This window comes from Mesocricetus auratus, unplaced genomic scaffold (assembly GCF_017639785.1).
Source record: "Mesocricetus auratus isolate SY011 unplaced genomic scaffold, BCM_Maur_2.0 Super-Scaffold_100691, whole genome shotgun sequence".
Lineage (NCBI taxonomy): Eukaryota > Metazoa > Chordata > Mammalia > Rodentia > Cricetidae > Mesocricetus > Mesocricetus auratus.
The window spans coordinates 5,722,503-5,743,994 of NW_024429267.1; the positions used below are offsets into that span (position 1 = coordinate 5,722,503).

The 21,492-nt window shown below is 43.6% G+C and overlaps 1 protein-coding gene and 1 non-coding gene across 5 annotated transcripts in view; both read right to left on the reverse strand.

Moving 5' to 3' along the window:
- The window catches only part of Znf609 (zinc finger protein 609), a 126,008-nt gene that overhangs the window by 4,206 nt on the left and 100,310 nt on the right, over window positions 1-21,492 (reverse strand). For 2 of the 4 annotated variants that reach the window (XM_005075529.4, XM_021230369.2), the window contains exons 4-9: window positions 9,840-9,927; window positions 6,540-8,880; window positions 5,090-5,456; window positions 1,645-1,820; window positions 1,179-1,395; window positions 310-388 (exon numbers count right to left, since the gene is read on the reverse strand). In XM_005075529.4, coding sequence (XP_005075586.1) covers window positions 315-388; window positions 1,179-1,395; window positions 1,645-1,820; window positions 5,090-5,456; window positions 6,540-8,880; window positions 9,840-9,927 — 3,263 coding nt within the window. In that variant the 3' untranslated portion in view covers window positions 310-314. The remainder of the gene's footprint in view (window positions 1-309; window positions 389-1,178; window positions 1,396-1,644; window positions 1,821-5,089; window positions 5,457-6,539; window positions 8,881-9,839; window positions 9,928-21,492) is intronic. The other 2 variants (XM_021230370.2, XM_013117420.3) reach the window with 2 other exon arrangements.
- LOC121137697 lies at window positions 10,651-10,779 on the reverse strand. The gene has a single exon (XR_005875008.1). It is a non-coding gene; the product is annotated as a small nucleolar RNA SNORA76 (small nucleolar RNA).

Consider the following 21,492-nt stretch of genomic DNA (forward strand, 5'->3'; position numbering starts at 1 on the left):
TTGGTGAGGAAGGTGCTTGCTGCCAAGCTGGAGCTGAGTTCCATCATCCACCTAGTTAGAGGAAGGAACTCTCTCTAATTTGTCTTTGACCTCTGCACATATGCACCACCCTCAACAATAAAGAAAGAACTGCGGGAAAAACCAGCTAGTGCCCTCAGATGCACACAGCTTCATAAAAGGTTGGTGCAAGAGACTTGGCCAATGGGCCTTTTTCCACACCTCACCTGAGTTGAGTACCACAGGGATTCTGTGATCAGGTGGCAGCTACCCCTGTTAATTTGTTACCCCAAATTAACAAAAGAAACTTACCATTCTCACCTCCTGGGTGGTGGGTAGAGCGAGGGAGTTGAGCCTTGCTGGCTGGCAACAATGGCTGTAGAAGGAAGCCCTGGGCAAGCAGAGAACATACTTAATGTAGCACTCAGGAAATCGTCCTTCATACTTCACTAGCTGGCTGGATATAGGGAAGAATTTCCCCTTAGGTTCCCCTAGTGCCACTGAATTTTTGGGGTGCCAACAGAAAAACAACCCTGATACTTGGCCAGATCTAGTGGGTGAGGGTACAGCTTGGTTTTCAACTGCCTGATTCTCTTCAGTGGTGGAAACACCTGTTCCTTACTCTGCTTAATATGAAAGTGTCCAAGCTCCCAGGGAGGAAATAAATGTCAGCTTAATTCAGGGCTTCTAGAACCCAGGACAAAGTGGATGTTCTTCTTGTGTTTGTTTAAGACACTGCGTGTGTGTGTTGCACATGCGAGGGTCAGAGGACAACCTTGGGTATCATTCCTCATGTGCTGCTTACTTTTTATTTGAGACAAGGTCTTTCACTGACCTGGAGCTTTGCCAAGTAGCCTCGGCTAGTGGGACAGCAAGCTCCAGTGGTCTGCCTGGTTCTCCTCCCACCTAACCATTGTAGTTACAAGCACACACCACCACATGTATTTTTACATGGGTTTTGAGTATTGAATTCAGAAACTCACACTTGTAAAGCAAATGTTTTACTAAGTAATTTTCTTAGCCCTCAAATTTATTTTTATGTCCCTGCTTTAACCTCCCAAGTGGTGGGAATCATCTTATGTTTGAGGGAGAAAAAAATATTCTTGGAAGGAAGGGATCTTGTACAGGTACTACTACTGAAAGAGAAACAAAACTAGAGGTGACGAGGACAAGAACCTTACCTGCGGCATAGGGTAGGTTGTACTGTGCTGGGAGCAAGGAGTAGCCCAAGTGATGGTGGTGGTGGTGTGTGGACATCAGGCGCTGGGAAGGGGAAGTGCGGGGCCGGTCGACACTCCTGTCACCACCTCCTGCTCCCCCAACACTGCTACAGCTGCCACCACCCCCAACTACCCCACAGCCTCCCCGATCTCTCTCCTGAGAATTTTTATCACTTATCTGGAAAGGAAAGGAGACACACAAAGGTACTATAATGAGATATACACACACTAGTGATCTAACCAGGGCCCTACATTATGACTCTTAAAAGCGCAGGGTAACTATAAATAAAGGGGGTGCTCCCATGGGGCCAATGTCAAGTCAGCCAAAGTGGACCTTGGTCAGAACCTGAACTTGCCCACTTCTCCCATGCTGTGGATCTCAATTTCTTGTCTTTGGACAAAGACCTGGGCTGGATGCCCCACTTACCGTAGGAGACTTGCTTTTGTAGTGACTGGCATGTTGCTGCAGGATGTCCAGGGCTTTGGACTCTGAGCTGGCTTTACAGCTCACACTGGGGCTGGCACGTGCCTTGTCAGCATCCTCGCCACCTGATACCTTGCTGCCATAGGGGGAGAAAGAGTAGCTGGAAGGCAAATAGGAACCTAGGGAAGGAGAAATCAAGCAGTCAAAGAAATGAGAATGGCAGAAGAAACTGCTCTAGTAAGTGTGGTCAAGTGGCATCAGCTCTCCTAGGTAGCATCTGAGACACTTTCTACCACAGCATCTCTGAGATAACACTCGTGGTTTCTTCTTTAACAAACTCTACAAGAAGAACACACGAAGGGAGAAAGAATATGGCACTTAGTTCCCACAGCTGACTTCTCAGATCTCCTGTGGTTCCTGACATTATCTCAGAGTCTTATGATAAAGTGGAAAGATCAAAGGATTTAAAAATCAGACAGCCTTGGGCTGGATAACCCTGAATAAAGTGACAGTCTTTTTGAGTTTTAGATTATCATCAAATGAAATATCAGCTAGGCATGGTGGCACACATCTGTAATCCAACAGGGTGGTGGTTGGGGCAGAACTGTGAGTTAAATGTCTGCCTAGACTATACAAGATCCTGTCCCCCACAGAAACAAAACAAGGGCCATTTTGATGTCTCAGTGGGTACAACCACTTGCTGCCAAGCCTGGTGACCTAAGTTTGATCCCACCAAATAGAAGGGCAGAGGCAGGTAGATCTATGTGAGCTTGAAGCTAGTCTGGTCCATATAGAGTGAGTTCCAAGCCAGCTAGTGTTACATATTGATACTTTGGTTTCCTTTATTTAAAAAGAAAAAAATGGTGGTAGGCTAGGTATGGTGGTGTAGGCCTTTAATTCCAGCACTCAGGAGGCAGAGGCAGGCGGATCTCTGTGAGTTCGAGGCTGGGCTAGACCGATAGCCTCCAAAACAATACAGAGAAACCCTGTCTCCAAAAACCAAAAAAAAAAAAAAAAAAAAAAAAAATCATTACAATGGGGGGCTGGAGCCGGGTGGTGGTGGTGCACACCTTTAATCCCAGCACTCAGGAGATAGAGGCAGGTGGATCTTTGTAAGTTCAAGACCAGTCTGGTCTACAAGAGCTAGTTCTAGGACAGCCTCCAAAGCCACAGAGAAATCCTGTCTCTAACCCCCCCCAAAACAAACAAACACAAAAGGGGGCTGGAGAGATGGCTCAGTGGTTAAGAACGTGACTGCTCTTCCAGGGGTCCTGAGTTCAATTCCCAGCAACCACATGATGGCTCACAACCATCTGAAATGAGATCTGGTTCCCTATTCTGGCCTGTAGGGATACACTCGGACAGAACACTGTCTACATAATAAATAAAATCTTAACAAAACAAGACCCACAGAGGGCTCAGCAGGTAAAGAGGCACTTGTTACCAAGGCTAACAAGTTTATCCTTGAAACCAACATGGTACAAGGAAATAGCTGCCTCTTGCAGTTGTCTCTGTCTGACCTTCACAGGGTCATGGTCTGTGGGCACGCACACACATGAAATAAATATATAATCAAAACAAACAAAAAACAATAAAATAATGGGCTGGGAGACACTTCAGTCAGTTTGAAGTGCTTCCTATACAAATATGAGGACCAGAGTTCAGATCACTAGGACCTACATAAAAGGCCTGGCACTTGTACCAATAATTTTAGCATTGTGATGCTACACAAGAGAATCAATGGGGCTCACTGGCAAGTTAGTCTAACATAATCAGTAAGCTTCAGGTTCAGTGCGAGATCCCGTTTCAAAAAGTAAGTTGGAGAGCAGTTGAAGAATACAAGTAACATTGGCCTCTGACCTCCACACACATGCATATGCTTCCACACACATGCATATGCTTAAGAACACACACAAGCTGGGGGGTAGTGATGGCATAAGCTTATGATTCCAGTACTTGGGAGTAGAGGCAAGAAAGAGGAAGAAAGTTGGAGGGCAGCCTACACTACATAACACGACCCTACCTCAATGACAACAAAAATAACAGAATAAGCAAAAAGATGGATAAATCATTCAAGACAGTGCCTGAACAAGAACAAGCCTCAACAGATGGAACTCTTATTTTTATATAGATGGTAAGGTGTACCACAAGGGTGAGAAAATCTCCTGTTATCTGTTTGAAAAGCTTATTTTTATTTAGAATGTCAAGGCTACAGGCTCTAGGAGGCTGGGAGCTATAAGGAATGAGTGCTCAGGCAAATCTAAATGGAAAACAGGGATTACCAGAAGCTGAGGAGGGGCGGGGCAGAGTAGGGCAGGTTGGATTACAGATGCCCAAATACAGACAGAAGGCATAAACTCTTGTGTACTGCAACACAATGGAGTGGCTGCAATTCATGAAAACCTAGTACATATTTCATGAGGTGCTAGAAGAGAAGATGGCAAAGGCTCCAAATGTGGGAAATGCCATTCACCTCCATTTGATCAGTGAACGCTAAGTACGTGTGCTGAAAGACTAAATTATGGCCAGGCATGGTGGGACACACTCTTAATCCTAGCACGAAGGAGACAGGCAGGTGGCTCTCTATGAGTTAGAGGCCAGCTCGTTCTACACAGTGAGTTCTGGTCTAGCCAGGGCTACACAGTAAAATCCTGTCTCAGGGAAACAAAAATCACAAGCCCCTTCCCAACCTCAAACCAACCAACAAACAAAATAACAACAAAACCTGAAATTTCCTTCCATCCCAGAGGAATCCTACCTAGCTTCTCAGGCAACATAAATTAGTGAGTGGAATTGAATATGAGCATTTTTTCCCTAACAAGCTAAAAAAAAACCTAAACCTTGATCCACTGAGAACTCATTGTCAGCAGTGTAAGAACTAATTTTTCTCAAGCTGAACCTACTGGACATCCCCCCAACTGACTTCAAAATCTCGGCATCCCTGACAGCTTTCTGATCTCACAGCTGAGCACAGCCTCCAAGATGAATGCCTGCGTTGTTCTCGTTTGAACCTTATTTGTCAAATGTATTGCTCCTGCTGAATTAAGCTGTGAAGTCCTTGAGTGGAGGGAACTGGAACTGGTCTCTTCTATTTCTTTAGCATTCCCCACAGCGCCTTACATACAGCAGAAACCAGAGTGCATGTCGAAAGAAATCCCAGCAGAGAGAAGCTGGCTGTGATGCACAGGGGTTTTACCACTGATACTCAAGAAAAGCTGACAGTAGAGGCAACTTTAGCTGGAGTAAGGAAGAGGTAGTTTTTCTGACTGTAATTAGGGTCATTTAAGGTTAGAGTGGCAACTTCACAGCATGAACACATTGAAAATTAAAAGGACTGTCATCCAGGTCAGTCTCACTGACACTTAGAGCCAAGGCAACAAAGCCCTGGACTTGAAAACTGCTTCATCCCCTCCCCCAAGAGCAGCACAGCCAGCGCTAGGTACTGTACCTGGGTAGTTCTGCATCATCACAGCAGGCATGCCCCGGTAGCTGGGGTGGTTGGGGTCATATGACTGGCTGTAAGAGTAGCCATGCATGTAGGGGATGTAGGACTGGTGCTGGGTGAGGGGGGAGGATACAGGCACATGGACACTTGGCCGGGGCTCCTTGCTCCCAAGGCGGGATTCCTCTGACGCCGGCAGCTTGCAGTCAGTGCTTGTGCTTTCTTTCCCATCTTCCTTGGGAACAGAGTCCTTACTCCGACTCCTTTCCTCCTTTAATTTTCGGTCCCGCTCCTCTTTCCACCGATCATCCTCTGACTTGATGTCTGAGTATTTGGCAGGATAAACATATGTCCACATCCGGGGCTCTGTCTCCTGCAAAAACCATAAAATAAGCCCTGAGTAGTGATACATACAAAAGATCCTTTTAAAACCCAAGGTCTCAGCAGAAACACCGGAACAGAATATTACAGCACCCAAGGCTTGACTTCTACCAATTTTGTTTACAAAAGTAGTTCGTTCCAACACTGGGGAGGCAGAGGCAGATAGATGTCTATGAGTTCAAGGCTAGTCTAGTTTACAGAGAGTTCTAAGGCTGCCAGTAATATGTAGTGAGATTGTGTCACTACAAAACAAAACACCCTCTTAAGCCTAAGGAAACAAGATTTGGGAGAGAAAAGGTAAAGCCGCCAGTGGTGCACTCTATGTCAGAAAGACTTCTGGGGCAATGACTCCAGAAAGAGGGGGAGTTGTGTTTTCCACAGTCATCACTACCATTCTTATCAGTAATGGAAGGACTGATACCAAGAGGAAAGGGAAGACATTCTAAGTCCCCTGTGTGAATGTCCGCAGAGATTAGAAGAGAGCTGGAGTTACAGGAGGCTGGAAGCCATCATATGTGAGTATTAGGAAGAGAGGAGCAGCAAGCACTCTTAACCACTGAGCCATCTCTTCAGCCCCATTAGTTTTCAATTTTATTATTTATTTAGAGAACAGAGTCTCTACTACTGCTATGTAACGCAGGCTAGTCTTCAACTTACTATGTAGCTCAGTGTGGCTATAAACTCTTGACAATCTGCCTTTAGCCTTCCAAGTGCTAAGATTACAGGCATGTGCACCACAGCTGACAACATAAAATCCTTTTTAAGGAAACCTGCTGAATTCTATATGCTTTCATCCCAGTGGAACATGGGCTGAGTCAAGATGCCCAGGTTCTTGTCCTGGCTCTGCTTGTAGAGGCTCAACTAACTCTAGACAAAACAGACTGTCTTATTGTCCTTCTTTCCCATTTAAGGAAAAAATATCTTTTAAGGAGGTAAAAGTACTTTTTAAAAAACTACTAATGCACAGAATTCCTAAAATTATAGGGCTTTCCTGCTCATCTCAATTCTATGGAACTCCTACACAAAACAGTGCCAGAAAGTTTGTTAGTGTCTGCACTTCCTTACACACAGTTACCTGTCGGTACCAGAGTATTGGATCCACCTCTGCCTGCCGGCCACATTCAGTGCTCGTCTTAGTCTCAGAGGCCTCCTTGCCCAGGTGGCTGGCCTCACTCAGCTTCCCTTTGAGGCCATCAGGGGCCTGGCTGGGGAGTTTTGATGAGTCATCTAGTTTGGGAATGATGACGGACTTGGCAGGATCAGCCCCTGGCTCCTTGGCCTTGGCTGGCCCTGACTTTACCAGGTCTGTCAGGCTGGGAGCCTTGGTGAGAGTTGGTGGGATTGATGGCTTTTGCTTCCACTCTTCCTTGAGGGACGCTTCCCGCTCTTTCAGACCCATCTCTGTCTTCTTGTCCAGCCCCCGCTGCTGCTGCTCCAAGCTCTGCCGCTTCTGTTGTTCTTCATACTGCTGTCGATACGCTGTGTTGGTGCTCAAGAGGTGGGTGTGGTAACTCTGGTCACTGTAGCCATATGGAGGCACATAGGCATACTGGTTGTAGTACAGGGACTGCATGTACATGTTGGGCCGTTGCTGGATGACAGAGGGCTGCTGACTGGAACTGCTCAGCTCAGGTTTCTTTTCCTCACAGACATCATTCTTCACTTTCCCTTCTATGCTCTCAGGCTCCTCATCCTTCTTGGTCTTGAGGGCCTGGCCCTCCATTCCTGCCTGGCTGCTTGAGTTGAGAGCCCCTGGGCTGGACTGTGCATAACCTGGAGAGTAGTAACTTTCAAAGCCTTGATAATATGGCGAGTCTTTGTTCTGTGGCTGAGAGGGGAAAAGTGTTTTCTTAGCCCCGTCTTTAACTAGCTGTTCAGGGTCCTTGGACTTGACACTGTCCACCTTGCCCTCCCCATCCTCCCCAGCATCAGAGATGTCAGAGTAGGCAGGGCTATTGGTCTTGACTGAACTGGCTTCAGCACCGTTCTGGGTGACTACATGGAGAGGAGTTAGGGGTTGGGTTGGAGTAGTACTATCTAGGCGGCTGCTGCCTCCAATTGAAGGGCTGGGGGCATTGTCTGTAAAACTGTAAATCTTATCAGCTTCAGCCTTGATACTCGCTAACCGGCTTTGGTGGGAGTCTGAGGAGCCATTCAGAAGCCCCTCCATTTTTATTCCATCTCCTGACGATTCTCTGAACGGGCTTTTACCTTCTTCTGTTCGGCACGCCTTCCCAGGGGTCAGAGGACTTTCAAGTTCCTTTGATGATTCCTTCTTTTTTTTGTCTTTCTTTTTCTTGTCCTTGGCAGGGGTCAAGGCAGGGTTGACTGTGAAAGGTTCTCCCATAACAGTAGGCTTGGGCTGAATGGGCTTGAGTTGGGGGCTGTTGGGCATTGCTTGCACCACTGTGGTGGTCAAGCCTGAGGAGGAGCCTGGGCTTGCTGCTGTGAAGGTGGCAGTCTGGAAAGTGTAGATCTGTTGTGGGGGTATGGCAGGGGCAATGGGCCGGGCTGATTTTAAGCTCTTGGATGGAATCTTTTCGGGTTTCAAACTGGAGGGCTTTTTACATTTTTCTTTTTCCATACACTTCCTTTCCAAAGAGTCAAAGGCATCGTTGCTTGTTTCATCCATTACTGAGGGTCCGTCGTCAGAGCCATCATTGGATAAGGCCCCAAGGTCTGTGTCTCCCTCCCCACTCAATTTTTTCTTACAGAGGCCTTTTGTGCTGAATTTACTTGAAGGGGAAGGGCTGTGAGGCTCAACAAGCCGAACTTTGGGGGTAGCTGAGCGGGCAGGGGATAAGGATCCTTTTTGTGAGACAGATGCACCATTGCAGCTGCTAAGGTCTGCATGGAGTGTGGGCTCTTCTCCACACTCACTGTCTCCATCAGCTTCTGGTTTGCTGTCATCATCCGTGTGGGCATGAGCTTGGTGGTACTTAAGTCCATTAATGTGCTTGTACTTTTTGTTGCAGTTTGGGTGGGGACAGTCAATCAGGACTGGGGAGGGACAATTTCTGTCCACAATATTGGGTTCCACCTTGGTGCTAGGGAGGGGCCCAGTGGCTGAGCCCATGGAATTTGTGCGGACACGCTTGTTACCTTTGGAGTCCTCTGAGCTAGAATTCAGCTCCATATCTGAAAGAGGTTTGTTTTTCCTCTTGTTAGCTGAGGAAGGGCTGGCCTTGACATCCTCAGAGTTGCTGCTGGGAGGGGGGCGATGCTCTGAAGAGTTCTGGCTACCTCGACGGCCTTTGCTGTTGGCTCCTGCTCGGGTTTTACTGTTGTTGCTGGTCCCTTTGCTGTCAGAGGCTGTGGCTGTCTCATTGACAGGTGTGTTACTGTTGGGACGCATGCGTTTGCCTCTTCCTCGACCGTTACGCATTTCCAAGTCACTAGTGGGAGAGTCACAGAACCTTGGTAAAGGACAAATAGAACAGGATATTAATAAGGGGAAAAACGTGTTTGTTTTTATGAGGCAGGCCTCCTAGCAGAAGCCACTACACTCAGTTTTGTCTTTCTGAAGCCCAGGCTTCACTAAGTAGTCAAAGTTGGCCTCCAACTTGCAGCAACTCTCCTGCCCAGCCTCCATTTTAATGACTATGGTTTCTTTTAGGAACATAAATGGGAACTGTATTGAATAGTATCCTCCTAGGATGTAATTTGCATACTAGTTCTAGATCATTCCACCACATTTTAGGCTCTCAAGCCCTAACACACTGGGTACTAACATTAGGAATAAGATATAAAGAGACATTAAAATTTTAATGGTTTTTATTATATTTTTATTTTTGTGATACTGTCAGAGAGTAAATCCCTAAACCTCATGCAATATCCTAGCCCCAAAATCTTATTCTTATCACACTCATTTTGGAGACAAGGTATGTAGTCTAAGTTAGCCTCAAACTCCCAATGAGGCTGAAACTGACTTTGAACACTTGATCTTTGGTATCTCCAAGGGCTAGAATTACAAGGACATAGCACTATGGTTGGCTTGAAATTTTCATTTAAAAATTAAACTGCAACTTGAAAATAAGGCCAGGCACAGTGACTCAAACAAATACCTGTAATCCCAGCACCTAGAAGGCTGAGGTAAGAATATCACCTTGGGTTCAAGGCAGTCTGGCCTATGTAGTAAGTTCTAAGACAGCCTGGGCTACAGAATGAATCCTTGTCTTAGGGAGGCAGGGGGGAGGGGGGGAGGGAAAAAAAAAAGTGGATATTACTTGTGTGGTGGCTCAAGCTAGTGATACCAGCACACAGGAGGCTTGGTTTGAGGCCAACTGGGCCAACTCAAGTAAGATAAAGACGTAACAATTCATTAATTATGTGGAGGATCAGACCAATCTAAACTAGGTTATCTGTACATGCTCACCTTGGGGGTGCCCAATCATGCCTTGTGCAGTCAAGAAGTGTACCTACATATGTCTTGTTCCTCCATGTCACATTTACCACCAACATCCCTGAAAAATAGAAGAAAGTATGGATGAGACAAATTTGCTGGCCACTGCAAAGAATCTTCATGTGAGCAGCACTCTAACCTCTATGAAAGTTTAGTGGTGCTTATTACCAAGGGGACAGATATGATTGCACCAGAATAATTCAAAGATTTCACAGCCTGACCAAGACATTTCTTATTTTTTTGAAGCAGAGTCTCATGGATCTTAGGCTGTCCTTGAACTTATTTTAACTGAGTTCAAATATTTCAATGAATGACAACCAGAATTTATACTTTTTTTTTTGGTTTTGTTTTGAGACAGGGTTTCTCTTTATTGTTTTGGAGGCTTTCCTGGAATTCACTCTGTAGACCAGGCTGGCCTTGAGCTCACAGAGATCCGCCTGCCTCTGCCTCCTGAGTGCTGGGATTAAAGGTGTGTGCCACCAACGCCCAGCACATTTTTTTTTTTGGGTACAGCTTAGGTTGTCTGGTACATTTTTACTCTTTAAAAAGGCTAATATGAGTGTATCTGTGCACCTGACTGTAGGTGCCTGATGAAGCCATGGGTGACAGGAACTGAATTTGAGTTCTCTAGAAAACCAGTATGTTCTTTCTCTTAACCACTGAGCTCTCTCTCCAACCAGCCTTACTCTTAAGTGATGTCACACTGGGATTAAAGACATGTGCCACTACCACCTGGCACCAAAGAAAAAGGGGGGATTCATCATTCTCTTTCTTTTTATGGGGGTGCTGTGGCTAGCAGTTAAAAGGGCCTCCCTTGAGCAGGTGGTTCCAGTATGAACTAGCAACTGCTATAGCACCACAGCTTAACCTACGGGTGCCACAAGGAAGGACACCAGGGACTCAAAAGCAGCACGTCACTATTCTCTTTCTTAACTGTAACTTTTAATATCCTGGAGTAAAGTTTCTGTAACACTAATCAGTTATTTCCTCAGCTGGTCATTTACTAATAGCAGTTAATGACATGTAGAAAACATTTACTTTTGCACTGTTATGTTTATTAATCTTTTATTTTCTTAGACTACCCATCACCCCTCCTTTCACCTATGATAAATGACATAAGTATCTGAAGGGAAGAAAGGATAGGATTCCTATATGTTTCCAAGACCCTAGCTTCTTTGGTAAACAGCTATTTTCTAAGTAATTGAGCTAGATTCTGTGTGTTAGCAGAATGATTCAATCAGATGCCTCTCCTTAGTGATAGGCTGCTCTGCTTAGTTTAAACAAGAATAGTGCCTCTGGCATGACAGTGTATATGTTTAGTCCTGGCAGAGGCTGAGGTCAGAGGCCAGAGGTCAGAGGCAGACCTCTGAGTTCTAGGACAGTTAGGGCTACATAGGGAGACCCTGCACTAAACTAAACCAGTAACAACAACAACAACAACAGATCAGAAACAGGAGACACATTTCTAAAGGTGGATGAGCACAGCTGCACAGAGAGGACACAAGTAGATGGATGCTGTTTCTATTCTTGAAACAGCTGGGTGAACACATGTTTATAAATATGACTTCTTCCTCTGCTATACTCTGTAAACTTAGCAGTAAGCAGTACTGGATGAGCTGAGCTGAAGGGGACAAGTCAAGAGAGCTGCCAATGCAGAGGGAAGAGGGACACTTCTGACATGGAGAGACAAAATGGAGGGCTGTTGAAGTGTCACAGGAAACACATTTTGCTGAAGTGTAACACTCTTCCACGAGGTTCTGAGTTGAGACAGCCGGAGAATAAGAGGACAGGAAGGAAAGACAAAAAAATAACACTTTGCAGACCTACTTTTTCCAACAGGCACAATCTTTAAGGTAGTAAAAAGCAAGAAAAACAGGTCTTCATTTTTAAGAATTCCTATTTTTCAGTGTTCACAAAATAAGTGAAGTCTTGGCATATTTATAGATAGCAATTCTGTTATGAACGGTGCTTTATGCCTCTCTATGCAGTCATCACCTTTACTGAGTCAGACACACGAAAGGTGCCAAGGCACCCTCTTCCCCACAGGGGAACAAGAACTAGATCTCGTTTTTCTTATGTATTTTTAGAGATTTTAGGTACTCTGCTAGCATGTATGTGTACTACATGCATGCCTGGTGCCCACAGAGGTCAGAAGAGGGCGCTGGATCATCTGGAAGTAGAGTTACAGACAGTTGTGAGCCATCACATAGGTACTGGGAACCAAACCCAGGTCCTCAGCAAGAGCAGGAAGAGTTCTTAATCACTAGGTCATCTTTCTGGCTTCTATTCATTTATTTTTTGAGATGGTCTCACTCTGTATCCATAGCTGGCTTGGAGCTCACTATGTAGGCAAGGCTGGCCATACAGGGATCTACTTGTCTATGCCTCCTACATGCTGAAATTAGAGTTATATGCATCCATGTGTGGCTTACTATTTTACTCCATCATTGTGCCAAGTACTACTTAGATATTCAAAACAAAGCAGAGATACATGATTACTGAACTGAACGTCTCATTTTATTTTCAGGATACAGAATGGATAAATATAATTGTTAAGACTGAACAACCAACCACTGGCTAGATGTGATGGCATGCATTAGTTCCAACTGCTTGGGAAGCTGAGGTAGAAGGACTATGTGAGCCCAGGAGTTCAAGGTCAGCCCATACAACATAAAGAAGCCTTTATCCACAATAAAAACTAAATTTACAATAGTCTCTCAAAACATCAGACTCCCCCACCCCTTCAAATATATGCAAAGGGGTTTGGGTCATAGCTGAGAGCAGAGGGTTAGCATGCACAAGGCCCTGGGCTTTACTCTAAATATCAAAACCTCAAACCATATTCTATGTATTGTGGTAGTCATGGTCTGTGCAGACCAGAGAAAGAGGAGCAGATTTAGAAAATCCCACAGGATGTAGATTAGACAACACACAGCAGAGACCATGCTGTGGTGAGCTGGGGCCGTGTCAGCACAAGGAAGAGCTCTCAAGAGTTTCCTCAAGCACTGATTCTAAATGAACTCTTGTCAGTTGCTACACATTTGGGGCTATTACATTCAGATTTGTTTTGGGACAGGGTTTAACTATGTAGCTCTGGCTGGCCTGGAACTCACTACAGACCAGGCAGGCCTTGAAGTCAAAGATTCACCTGTCTCTCCAGTGCTGAGATTAAAGGTATGCACCACCTTGCTGGGTGATTTGTTTTTATGTGTAGGAGTGTTTTGCCTACATGAATGTATTATATGTACTGTGTGAGTAATTAGTGATCATGGAGGCCAGAACATGATTCCTGGTCCCCTAGAATTGCAGTTGTAGACAGTTTTAGTGACCCTGTGGGTGCTGGGAATGAACCCCTTTCTACTGTCTCGGACCTTTACTGTAGCTAGCCGTGAGCTTGCTATGTAGCCAGGCTGGTCTTAATGTTCTGATTCTCTTACTTTCATAGCCCAAGTGCCGGGATTATAGGTTTGTACCATAGCACACATAGAGGTCAGAAGTCAGTTTTCTTCTACCATGTGAGTCCTGGGGACTGAACAATCTATATTGCACCATTATATCTAGTTTGTAATATCTACAGTCATCATTTAATACTCAATAATTAATGAGATCCTATCCATAGTTTGTGGCTAGACATGGTTTGAGAGTTGGTTCAGTGGGTAAGTGTGCTTGACTACAATCCATGCCTATGTAAATCTAGAACTATGAGGGAATGCTGAGGCTTGCTGGCTGCCAGCCTAACTCCAGGTTCAGTGAGAGACCTACTCAAGGTGATAAGGTGAAGGGCGATACAACAGATGCCTGAGCCTGTACATACCACACAAACACACCAGAGTCACCAACATACATACTCATGCATGTGTGTGCACACACAAAAACATGGTCTCTCATGGCCCTTATAATACAATTGGGATAAACGCACACACATAATGACATGCTTTATGCACAAATAAGGGCATAAAGAATGAAGAATACTTGAGTGATCTATAGTTTATTTTTATCATGACATATCTAGTTAAAGAGGATATGGCATCAAATTTAAAAGAACTGTGATAGGGAAGCTGTACAATAGCATTTGAAATATTTTTAGACTTTCCTCTAGATGGTGCTGGAGCAACCATACTATAATTTGTAAGAAGTAAGAACTGGTGAGCAGGCTTGGGGTAAAAGTCCTTGCTGCTGAGCCCAAGGACCTGGATCTGAGCCCCAGGACCAACTATGCAGAAGGAAAGAAATGGCTCTTGAAAGCTGTTCTTTGACCTTTACAGTCCCATGCACTCCTCTTCCCAAAAAAACAAGTAAATAAATTTACAATAGTGGGGGTAATTTGTATAATTCATTAGCCTCTTGGTGGCTCTGCTATCAATTTCATAGCCCTTTATTTCCCAGTCTAGGAAAAATTCTGGACATTATGAAGAAGTTAAAATCACAGATAATGTAGACTGCAGTACCTCACTATTAAGTTAAAGCAACATTCTTTGTGTGGCTTTTAAAATATATATTTTAAATTTATTTATTATTACTGTATGTGGGCATACACATGCCATGGTATGTATGTGGAGGTCAGAGGACAACCTTGTACAGTCAGCTCTTTCCTTGCACCATGTAGATTCTAGGGATCAAACTAGGTTTGCATAGCAAGTGCGGTACCAACTGAGCCATCTCTTGGGACTATTTGTGTGTATGAAGGTAGGGCTGAATGAATTTCTCCTGCTTTCACAGTATTTATAATACAGAGTCAAAGAAGGAGACATTACCACAGGTAATGTTTACTTACCATGTTGGAAGATGAAGCTGCCGTATTGATGAATATTCTAATATGCCCAAATTAAAAAGCTCTTTGGTTTCTTTTTTTTTTTGGTTTTTCGAGACAGGGTTTCTCTGTGGCTTTGGAGGCTGTCCTGGAACTCGCTCTGTAGACCAGGCTGGCCTCGAACACACAGAGATCTGCCTGCCTCTGCCTCCCGAGTGCTGGGATTAAAGGCGTGCGACACCAACGCCCGGCTGTTTTTTGGGTTTCTAAGACAGGATTTCTCCATGTAGCTTTGGAGGCTGCCCTGGAACTCGATCTGTAGACCAGGCTGGTCTTGAACTCACAAAGCAGTGATACTACCACCCAGCTGTAAAGAGGCTCTTTAAAGACTAAGATATGCTGGTTTTATTTTTGAGATAGGGTCTCACTATCCCAGACAGGTCTCAAACTCATGATTTTTCCTGTGTGGGGTTCCCAAGTAGCTGCTATTACAGCATGTACCACAATTTGTCAAGACTAGTAATAAATTAAAAAAAAAAAAAAGACAAGCAAGGTCTATGTAGCCTTGGCTGTCTTGGAACTTGCTATGTAAATGAGCTGGCCTCCAACTCATGGAGATCTGCCTGCCTCTGTCTTCCAAGTGCTGGGGACCAAGGTATGTGGCCCCATGCCCAGGAAGACTAGTAGTAATTTTTAAAAGACAGGATTAGGGGCTGGAGAGATGGCTCAGAGGTTAAGAGCACTGGCTGCTCTTCCAGAGAACCTGACTTCAATTCCCAGCAACCACATAGTGGCTTGCAACCATCTATAATGAGATTTGGTGCCATCTTCTGGCCTGCAGGGATACATGCAGACAGAATGCTGTATACATAATAAATAAATTTCACAGACAGAACACTATATACATAGTAAATAAATAAATCTAAACTTCTCTAGCTCCAATAAATAAATCCTAAGAAAAAGAAGACAGGGTTAAATTGAAACTGCTGTTGTATATACTTTATTGTAACTACCATTACTTCAGTTATGCTGGGAATCTGAAGAAAGGAGGCCCAAGTCTCCAAGTAGTGGCCAGGACTGTGCCAGTCGGAGGCACTGTAGTACACATTTGGTCCTAACCTACAGTACTGTAAGGAATTATGGGGTAATAACAGAAAACTTTGAATTGATCATAGCTTATGTTAGGACAAAAAAAAAATCTTAGCCACACATTTAGAAGGCAGAGACAGAAGGGTCAAGAGTTAAAGGTTACCCTGGGCTATACAAAGCAAGTTCAAGGCCAACCTGGGTTTTAAGGGACCACGTCTCAAAACAAAACCAAATTCTGAATGGCTGAACTCTAGTATATAAGAGGTGACAATGGTTCACAAGAATAAGGCTGCAAGAGTTTCATATATGCCATGAATAGAAACAAAACAGTTTCTACTTCCTTGCCATAAGGAGAACAATTAACCTAAAGCTATAGAGTGGAGTCTAGAAGACACCCGTGAGAAACCTCTACCGGCCTTTTCACACCAGGAGGCACTTACTGAAGTGACCTAGTTTCCAAGTGAAAAACCAGTTTGCCCAAAAACTCCACTACAGAAAAGGTTAAAGATAAACTGACTTCTATAATTTAGTCTCAATTATATGGTATCTGCTAATTATTTGTATTAGTAATAGTGTTTAAGAAAACCATTGGTTGTATTATTTGCACATCCTTATTTAAAGATATAAAATTTCACCTACACCAACACATACATATAAAGCAAATGTAAAACTTCATCCCACAAATCTTAAAGGGAGCTTAAAGCAGTTTGCTATTATTTGGTAACAATGACAGGTACAGTTTGTGTCATTGTACCCATTTATGGTAAACAGTGAACACACCTGTAATCCTAACAATCAGAAGCCTGATGAAATAAGATCTTAAGTTCCAGGCCAGGCTGGGCTATATAGTGATACTGTTTCAGACGGTCACCAACTACCACCACCACCACCACCGACAAAGTAAACAGGGGCTAGCAAGATGGCTCAGTAGGAAAAGGCAAGCCTGATGGCCTAAGTTTGGAATCTGAAACCCACATGATAGGAGATTCGATCACTCTGACTGCTGTCTGTGTATGTGTGTGTGTGCATATGCCTATGATCTGCCTCTGCTCCAGTGCTTGGTTTGCAGTAGTATGCCACAACAACTGACTTCAAATGTTTTTTTTTTCTTTTTTAAATTTGTGAACCACACATATGACTTTAATCCCAGCACACAGGGGGCAAAGGCAGGTGGATCTCTGTGAGTTCAAAGCCACCCTGGTCTACAAAACAAGTTCCAGGACAGCCAGGGTTGTTAAACAGAGAAACCCTGTCTTGAAAAACCAAAAACCAAACAAGCAATTTATTTTCACTATTTTATTTTTGTGGACTTGTGCATGTGAGTACAGGCAGCCAAGGAGGCCAGGAGAAGGCTGCACATTCTCTAGAGCTAGAGTTATAGACAGTTGAGAGATGCTTGACATGGGTGCTGTAAACTAACTAAATACAGGTCCTCATTGGCTTCAAGTTTTTGACTTATATTCCCCCTCCCTCTCCCCCACCCGCTCCTCTTCCTCCGCCTTACAGAGCACCATGGACAGAGCTCAAATGAAAGCGCAGTCAGTCAGGTATAGTGAATTGCTTATAATCTAGACACTTGGGATTTATCAGTAAAAGATTAGGAGTTCTAGGTCAATCTTGCCTAGTAGGTCATTGAGGCCAGCCTCATCTATATAAGACCCTGTCTCAAACAAAACAAAAGGTACAATTTTAAATGCAGCTGTTGTCAGTCAGATCAAATACAAGTCAGTATAGCTCTAAACTACTACAGCTGTGTTTTTGTTTTGTTTTTCAAGACTGGATTTTGAAACCAAACAGTTCCTGGCTGTCCTGGAACTCACTCACTCTGTAGGTCAGGCTGACCTTGAACTCACAGAGATCCCCCTGCCTCTGCTTCTCAAGGGCTGGGACTAAAGGTGAGAGCCAGCACCACTGCTACAGCTGCATTTTTAACTGTGCTGCCTCTCAGGAGTTCACTATTGCCTGGTGTAACACTACACATTCTATGGGCTACATTTGAAACCACAGCAGTGGACTAACTTGAATGACACCAACAACTATGGCTTTATTTTTGGCAGAGAAGCAGAATATTGACTTTATGTCAGAGTGCTCTCTACCAGAAAAAAAAAACCCAAAAAACAAAAACCTCAGCAGCAATAAGGCTGCATACAGATGGCAAAGGCAAGGCTATCCCACAGAGGACATAGGTATGAAACACAAATAACCATTAAGTAAAAGGCAACATAAGACAGGAAGAGAAAAAAGTAGGGGACAACTCTGAAGGGAAAAGCTGAAAGTTATTACTATAAAACACACTGTGTTTCCTTTGCCAGTGGGATGCCTATTTATGACATAAGAAACAAAATGCAGGGCAAGGGATGGAGCTCAATGGGGAGGATGCTTCCTTAGTAGGCATGTATCCTTGGGTTATTCAGCACAGGAGGTGAAGATCAGCAGCAGTTCAAGGTCAGCCTGTTACATATTGAGTTCAAGACCAACCTGGGATATACGAGACCCTGTCTCTTTTTAGAAAAAAGAAACAAAGTTCAAATTGTGAAGTGCTAGAAAACTGTAGAAGTTGCATTTTAAAATTATATATAAAGAAAATAATGCAGTAATTAGGGGCTGGAAAGAGAGTGGTTAAGAGCTCTGGCTACTCTTTCAGGGGTCCTGAGTCAATTCTCAGCAACCACATGGTGGATCACAACCATCTATAATGAGATCTGGTCTCCGCTTCTGACCTGCAGGGATACACACAGGCAGAACACTGTATATATAATAAATACATAAATCTTTAAAGAAAGCAATGTAGTAACTAAACCAATCATGATAAATCCTTAACACAGGATGCTATGTGGTTACTTAATATGTTATCAGAAAATGTTCATGGCATAGTCCTCTAAACAAACAAAGACCTCAAAACATAGAGGAAAGGATCCCAATCTGCTTAAAAGAAAAAATGTATGTGTATGAAACAGTGATCATTTCTGGGTGATTCTATTTATTTAGTTATTCCGAGACCAGGCTCACTTTATAGCACAGGTTGGCTTTGAACTCATGGCAATCTTTCTGCCTCAGCCTTATAGAGGATAGGAGAACCACCATACCTGGTTTTGTCTCCTTTATTTATTTTTTCCTGGCTTCTTAAAAATACCCTTGCCCCCAGTAAAACAAAATCTAGACAAAACTTTTCACTTAAAAATATAAAAGGTGCTCTAGAAAGCTCTATTTGCTTAGCTCGGCCAGAGAAAAAGAAAACACTAAGCCCAATATCAGTGCTAGGCTAACCATGAGCATGAATACTCGTTACTGACATTTTTACAGAAGTGTCAAACTGTCGTTTAGTACACTCTTCTCTTGAGGTTATGAAAGTCGCCAGTTTAACTTTCCTAGTAAGATACACTCTCCTCTCTTATACTTCTTATAACAGAGATCCTTCTGTCCACAACACAATGATCAAAACCTTATTTTTTTTCTTTTTACTTTTATATGTGTATGGATGTTTTGGCTACAAGTCTTTCTGTGCACCAGCCCTAGCCATGCAGTCTTCCAGGGCCCTCCTGCTAGATAGTAAAGCAGTAAAGCTGTGGACAGTGACTGCATCTCAACCCCAGGCAAATATTTCCTCAAAGCAGTTGCACTTTTCTTCCTCTAGGAATTTTCAGAGAAAGATCCCAGCAGATAGGATGGCCTCTAGCCATTGCTAGAATACGCTTACCCCTCAGCAAAAGAAACTGAGGGACACACAGTTAAGGATGCGTTGCACTGCTGCAACATTTCCCAGTATGAGAACTTACTAATAAAAGGAAGAATGCTCTCAGATCTACAGCCTTCTTCCAGAGGCTCCCCATCGGGCCCAGAGACAGAGTGTTGTGCTTTGACCTTCCCCATAACAGCTCTTCTCCTGCTTCTAACATTCTTCAGTCTAAAACGCTCTAGAAACACTTTCAGATCTCTAACCTCCACAACTAAGAGCATACTTCATTGCTGTTCTGGGCCAGCTAGTTTTTACTGGTTTGTTTCAAGAGCACTAGGAAACTAATATAACCTCAAAGGCAGATCAAGTATCAGTTAAATCAGTCACATTTTACCTTAACTAGGCCTCACTAAATTGTAGTTGCTAGATGGAAGTCTAGGTCAAGGTGGGTGGAGAACAGTAGTGATAACAGCAAACCACTGGTGTGGAGGGCATCTGCACAGAAACACACCCACCATCTTCACCTGCTCATTCAGAATACTGGGGGCAGTGGGAAAAGCTTGGTTTGTAGCACATGCCCTGCTCTCCAATAATGCTGCCCAAAGGCTATCAGTGACTTGCTCTGATCCTCAGTCCAGCTCTCTCAGTAACTAACACTAGCTTAAGTAGAAGGATAAAACTTTGAATCATCTGCAGACTAATCTGTAGATTTACTATAAGCCCAATCAAAATCACAGCAGATTGTTTTTCATTAAAACAAGTCACAAGGAGCTCAACGGGAGTGGTGCACGCCTTTAATCCCAGCACTCGGGAGGCAGAGGCGGGTGGATCTCTGTGAGTTCAGGACCAGCCTGGTCTACAAGAGCTAGCTCCAGGACAGCCTCCAAAGTCACAGAGAAACCCTGTCTTAAATTTTTTTTTTTAAAAGTAACAAGCTGATCCTAACATTTATGTGGAAATGCACAGTGCTGAGAACAGCCAAGATCTTAAGGAAGTATACAACCTAGCTTATTCACATAATAGAACACTCAAATAATGAAAAAAGTTAATTATAGGTCAGGTATGGTGGATCACGCCTTTAAACTCAGAACTCAATAGGCAGAAGAAGGTAGATCTCTGTGAATTCCAGGCCAGTCAGGGCTACATAGTGAGGCCCTGTCTTAAAAGTTAACTACACAGAACATGGCTGCGTCTCACTAGTATAATGATGAGCAGCTCAACATTAAAAAGTACATACTACAATGATTTCATCCATGTAAACTTCAAGATGGGCAACACTAACCTATGACATTGGCAGTCAAACTGTTGGGAGGGAACCTAAGTCATTGGAAGGGAAACATGAGGTTTTCTGAAGATACTGTCTTCATCTAGATTCTGATATCATAACGTATGTTCATTTTGTAATTTCGATGATCCGTATGCATATGGTTCATGTACATAGTTATATTGCTGTTCAACAAGACTACTGATAAAAACCCAAATATTTGGGTTGTGACTCTTATGTATCAGTGAGGAGTATAACAAAGCAGGCAGTGGAAGATCTGTGAGATATGAGCCAGTCCTGGTCTTTAGGCAATTGGCCCAACCTGCAGGCCAGTAGCAGAGCATCTGATGCAATAGCACATGGAAGTGGGAGGTTCATTTTTTTATCCATTCATTATTTACACTGATAGTTGATTCGAAAGATTTTAAAATGTAATCTTAAGGAGAGAGCTAAAAACTGAAAAACAGGGAAATTTGGTAAATGATAAAATGCATTATTTCAAGCATTTTAATGTTAAATGATCTGTGAACTCCGAGAGGTGGGGGCATCTGGGCAAGTTTTTCTCTCAGTTACTTTAGGGTCAAATATGTTTGACTATGAGCTCAATGAAAGTAGAAAATTATAGCCAGGCGGTAGTGGCGCATGCCTTTGATCCCAGCACTGGGGAGGCAGAGGCAGGTGGATCTCTGTGAGTTCAAGGCCAGCCTGGTCTACAGAGCAAGTTCCAGGACAGCCTCCAAAACAATACAGAGAAACCCTGTCTCGAAAAAACCAAAAAGTAGAAAATTATTCCATAGTCTTTTAGACTTTTTAAAGATATCCTTAAAAAAAAAAAGGAAAACAACTT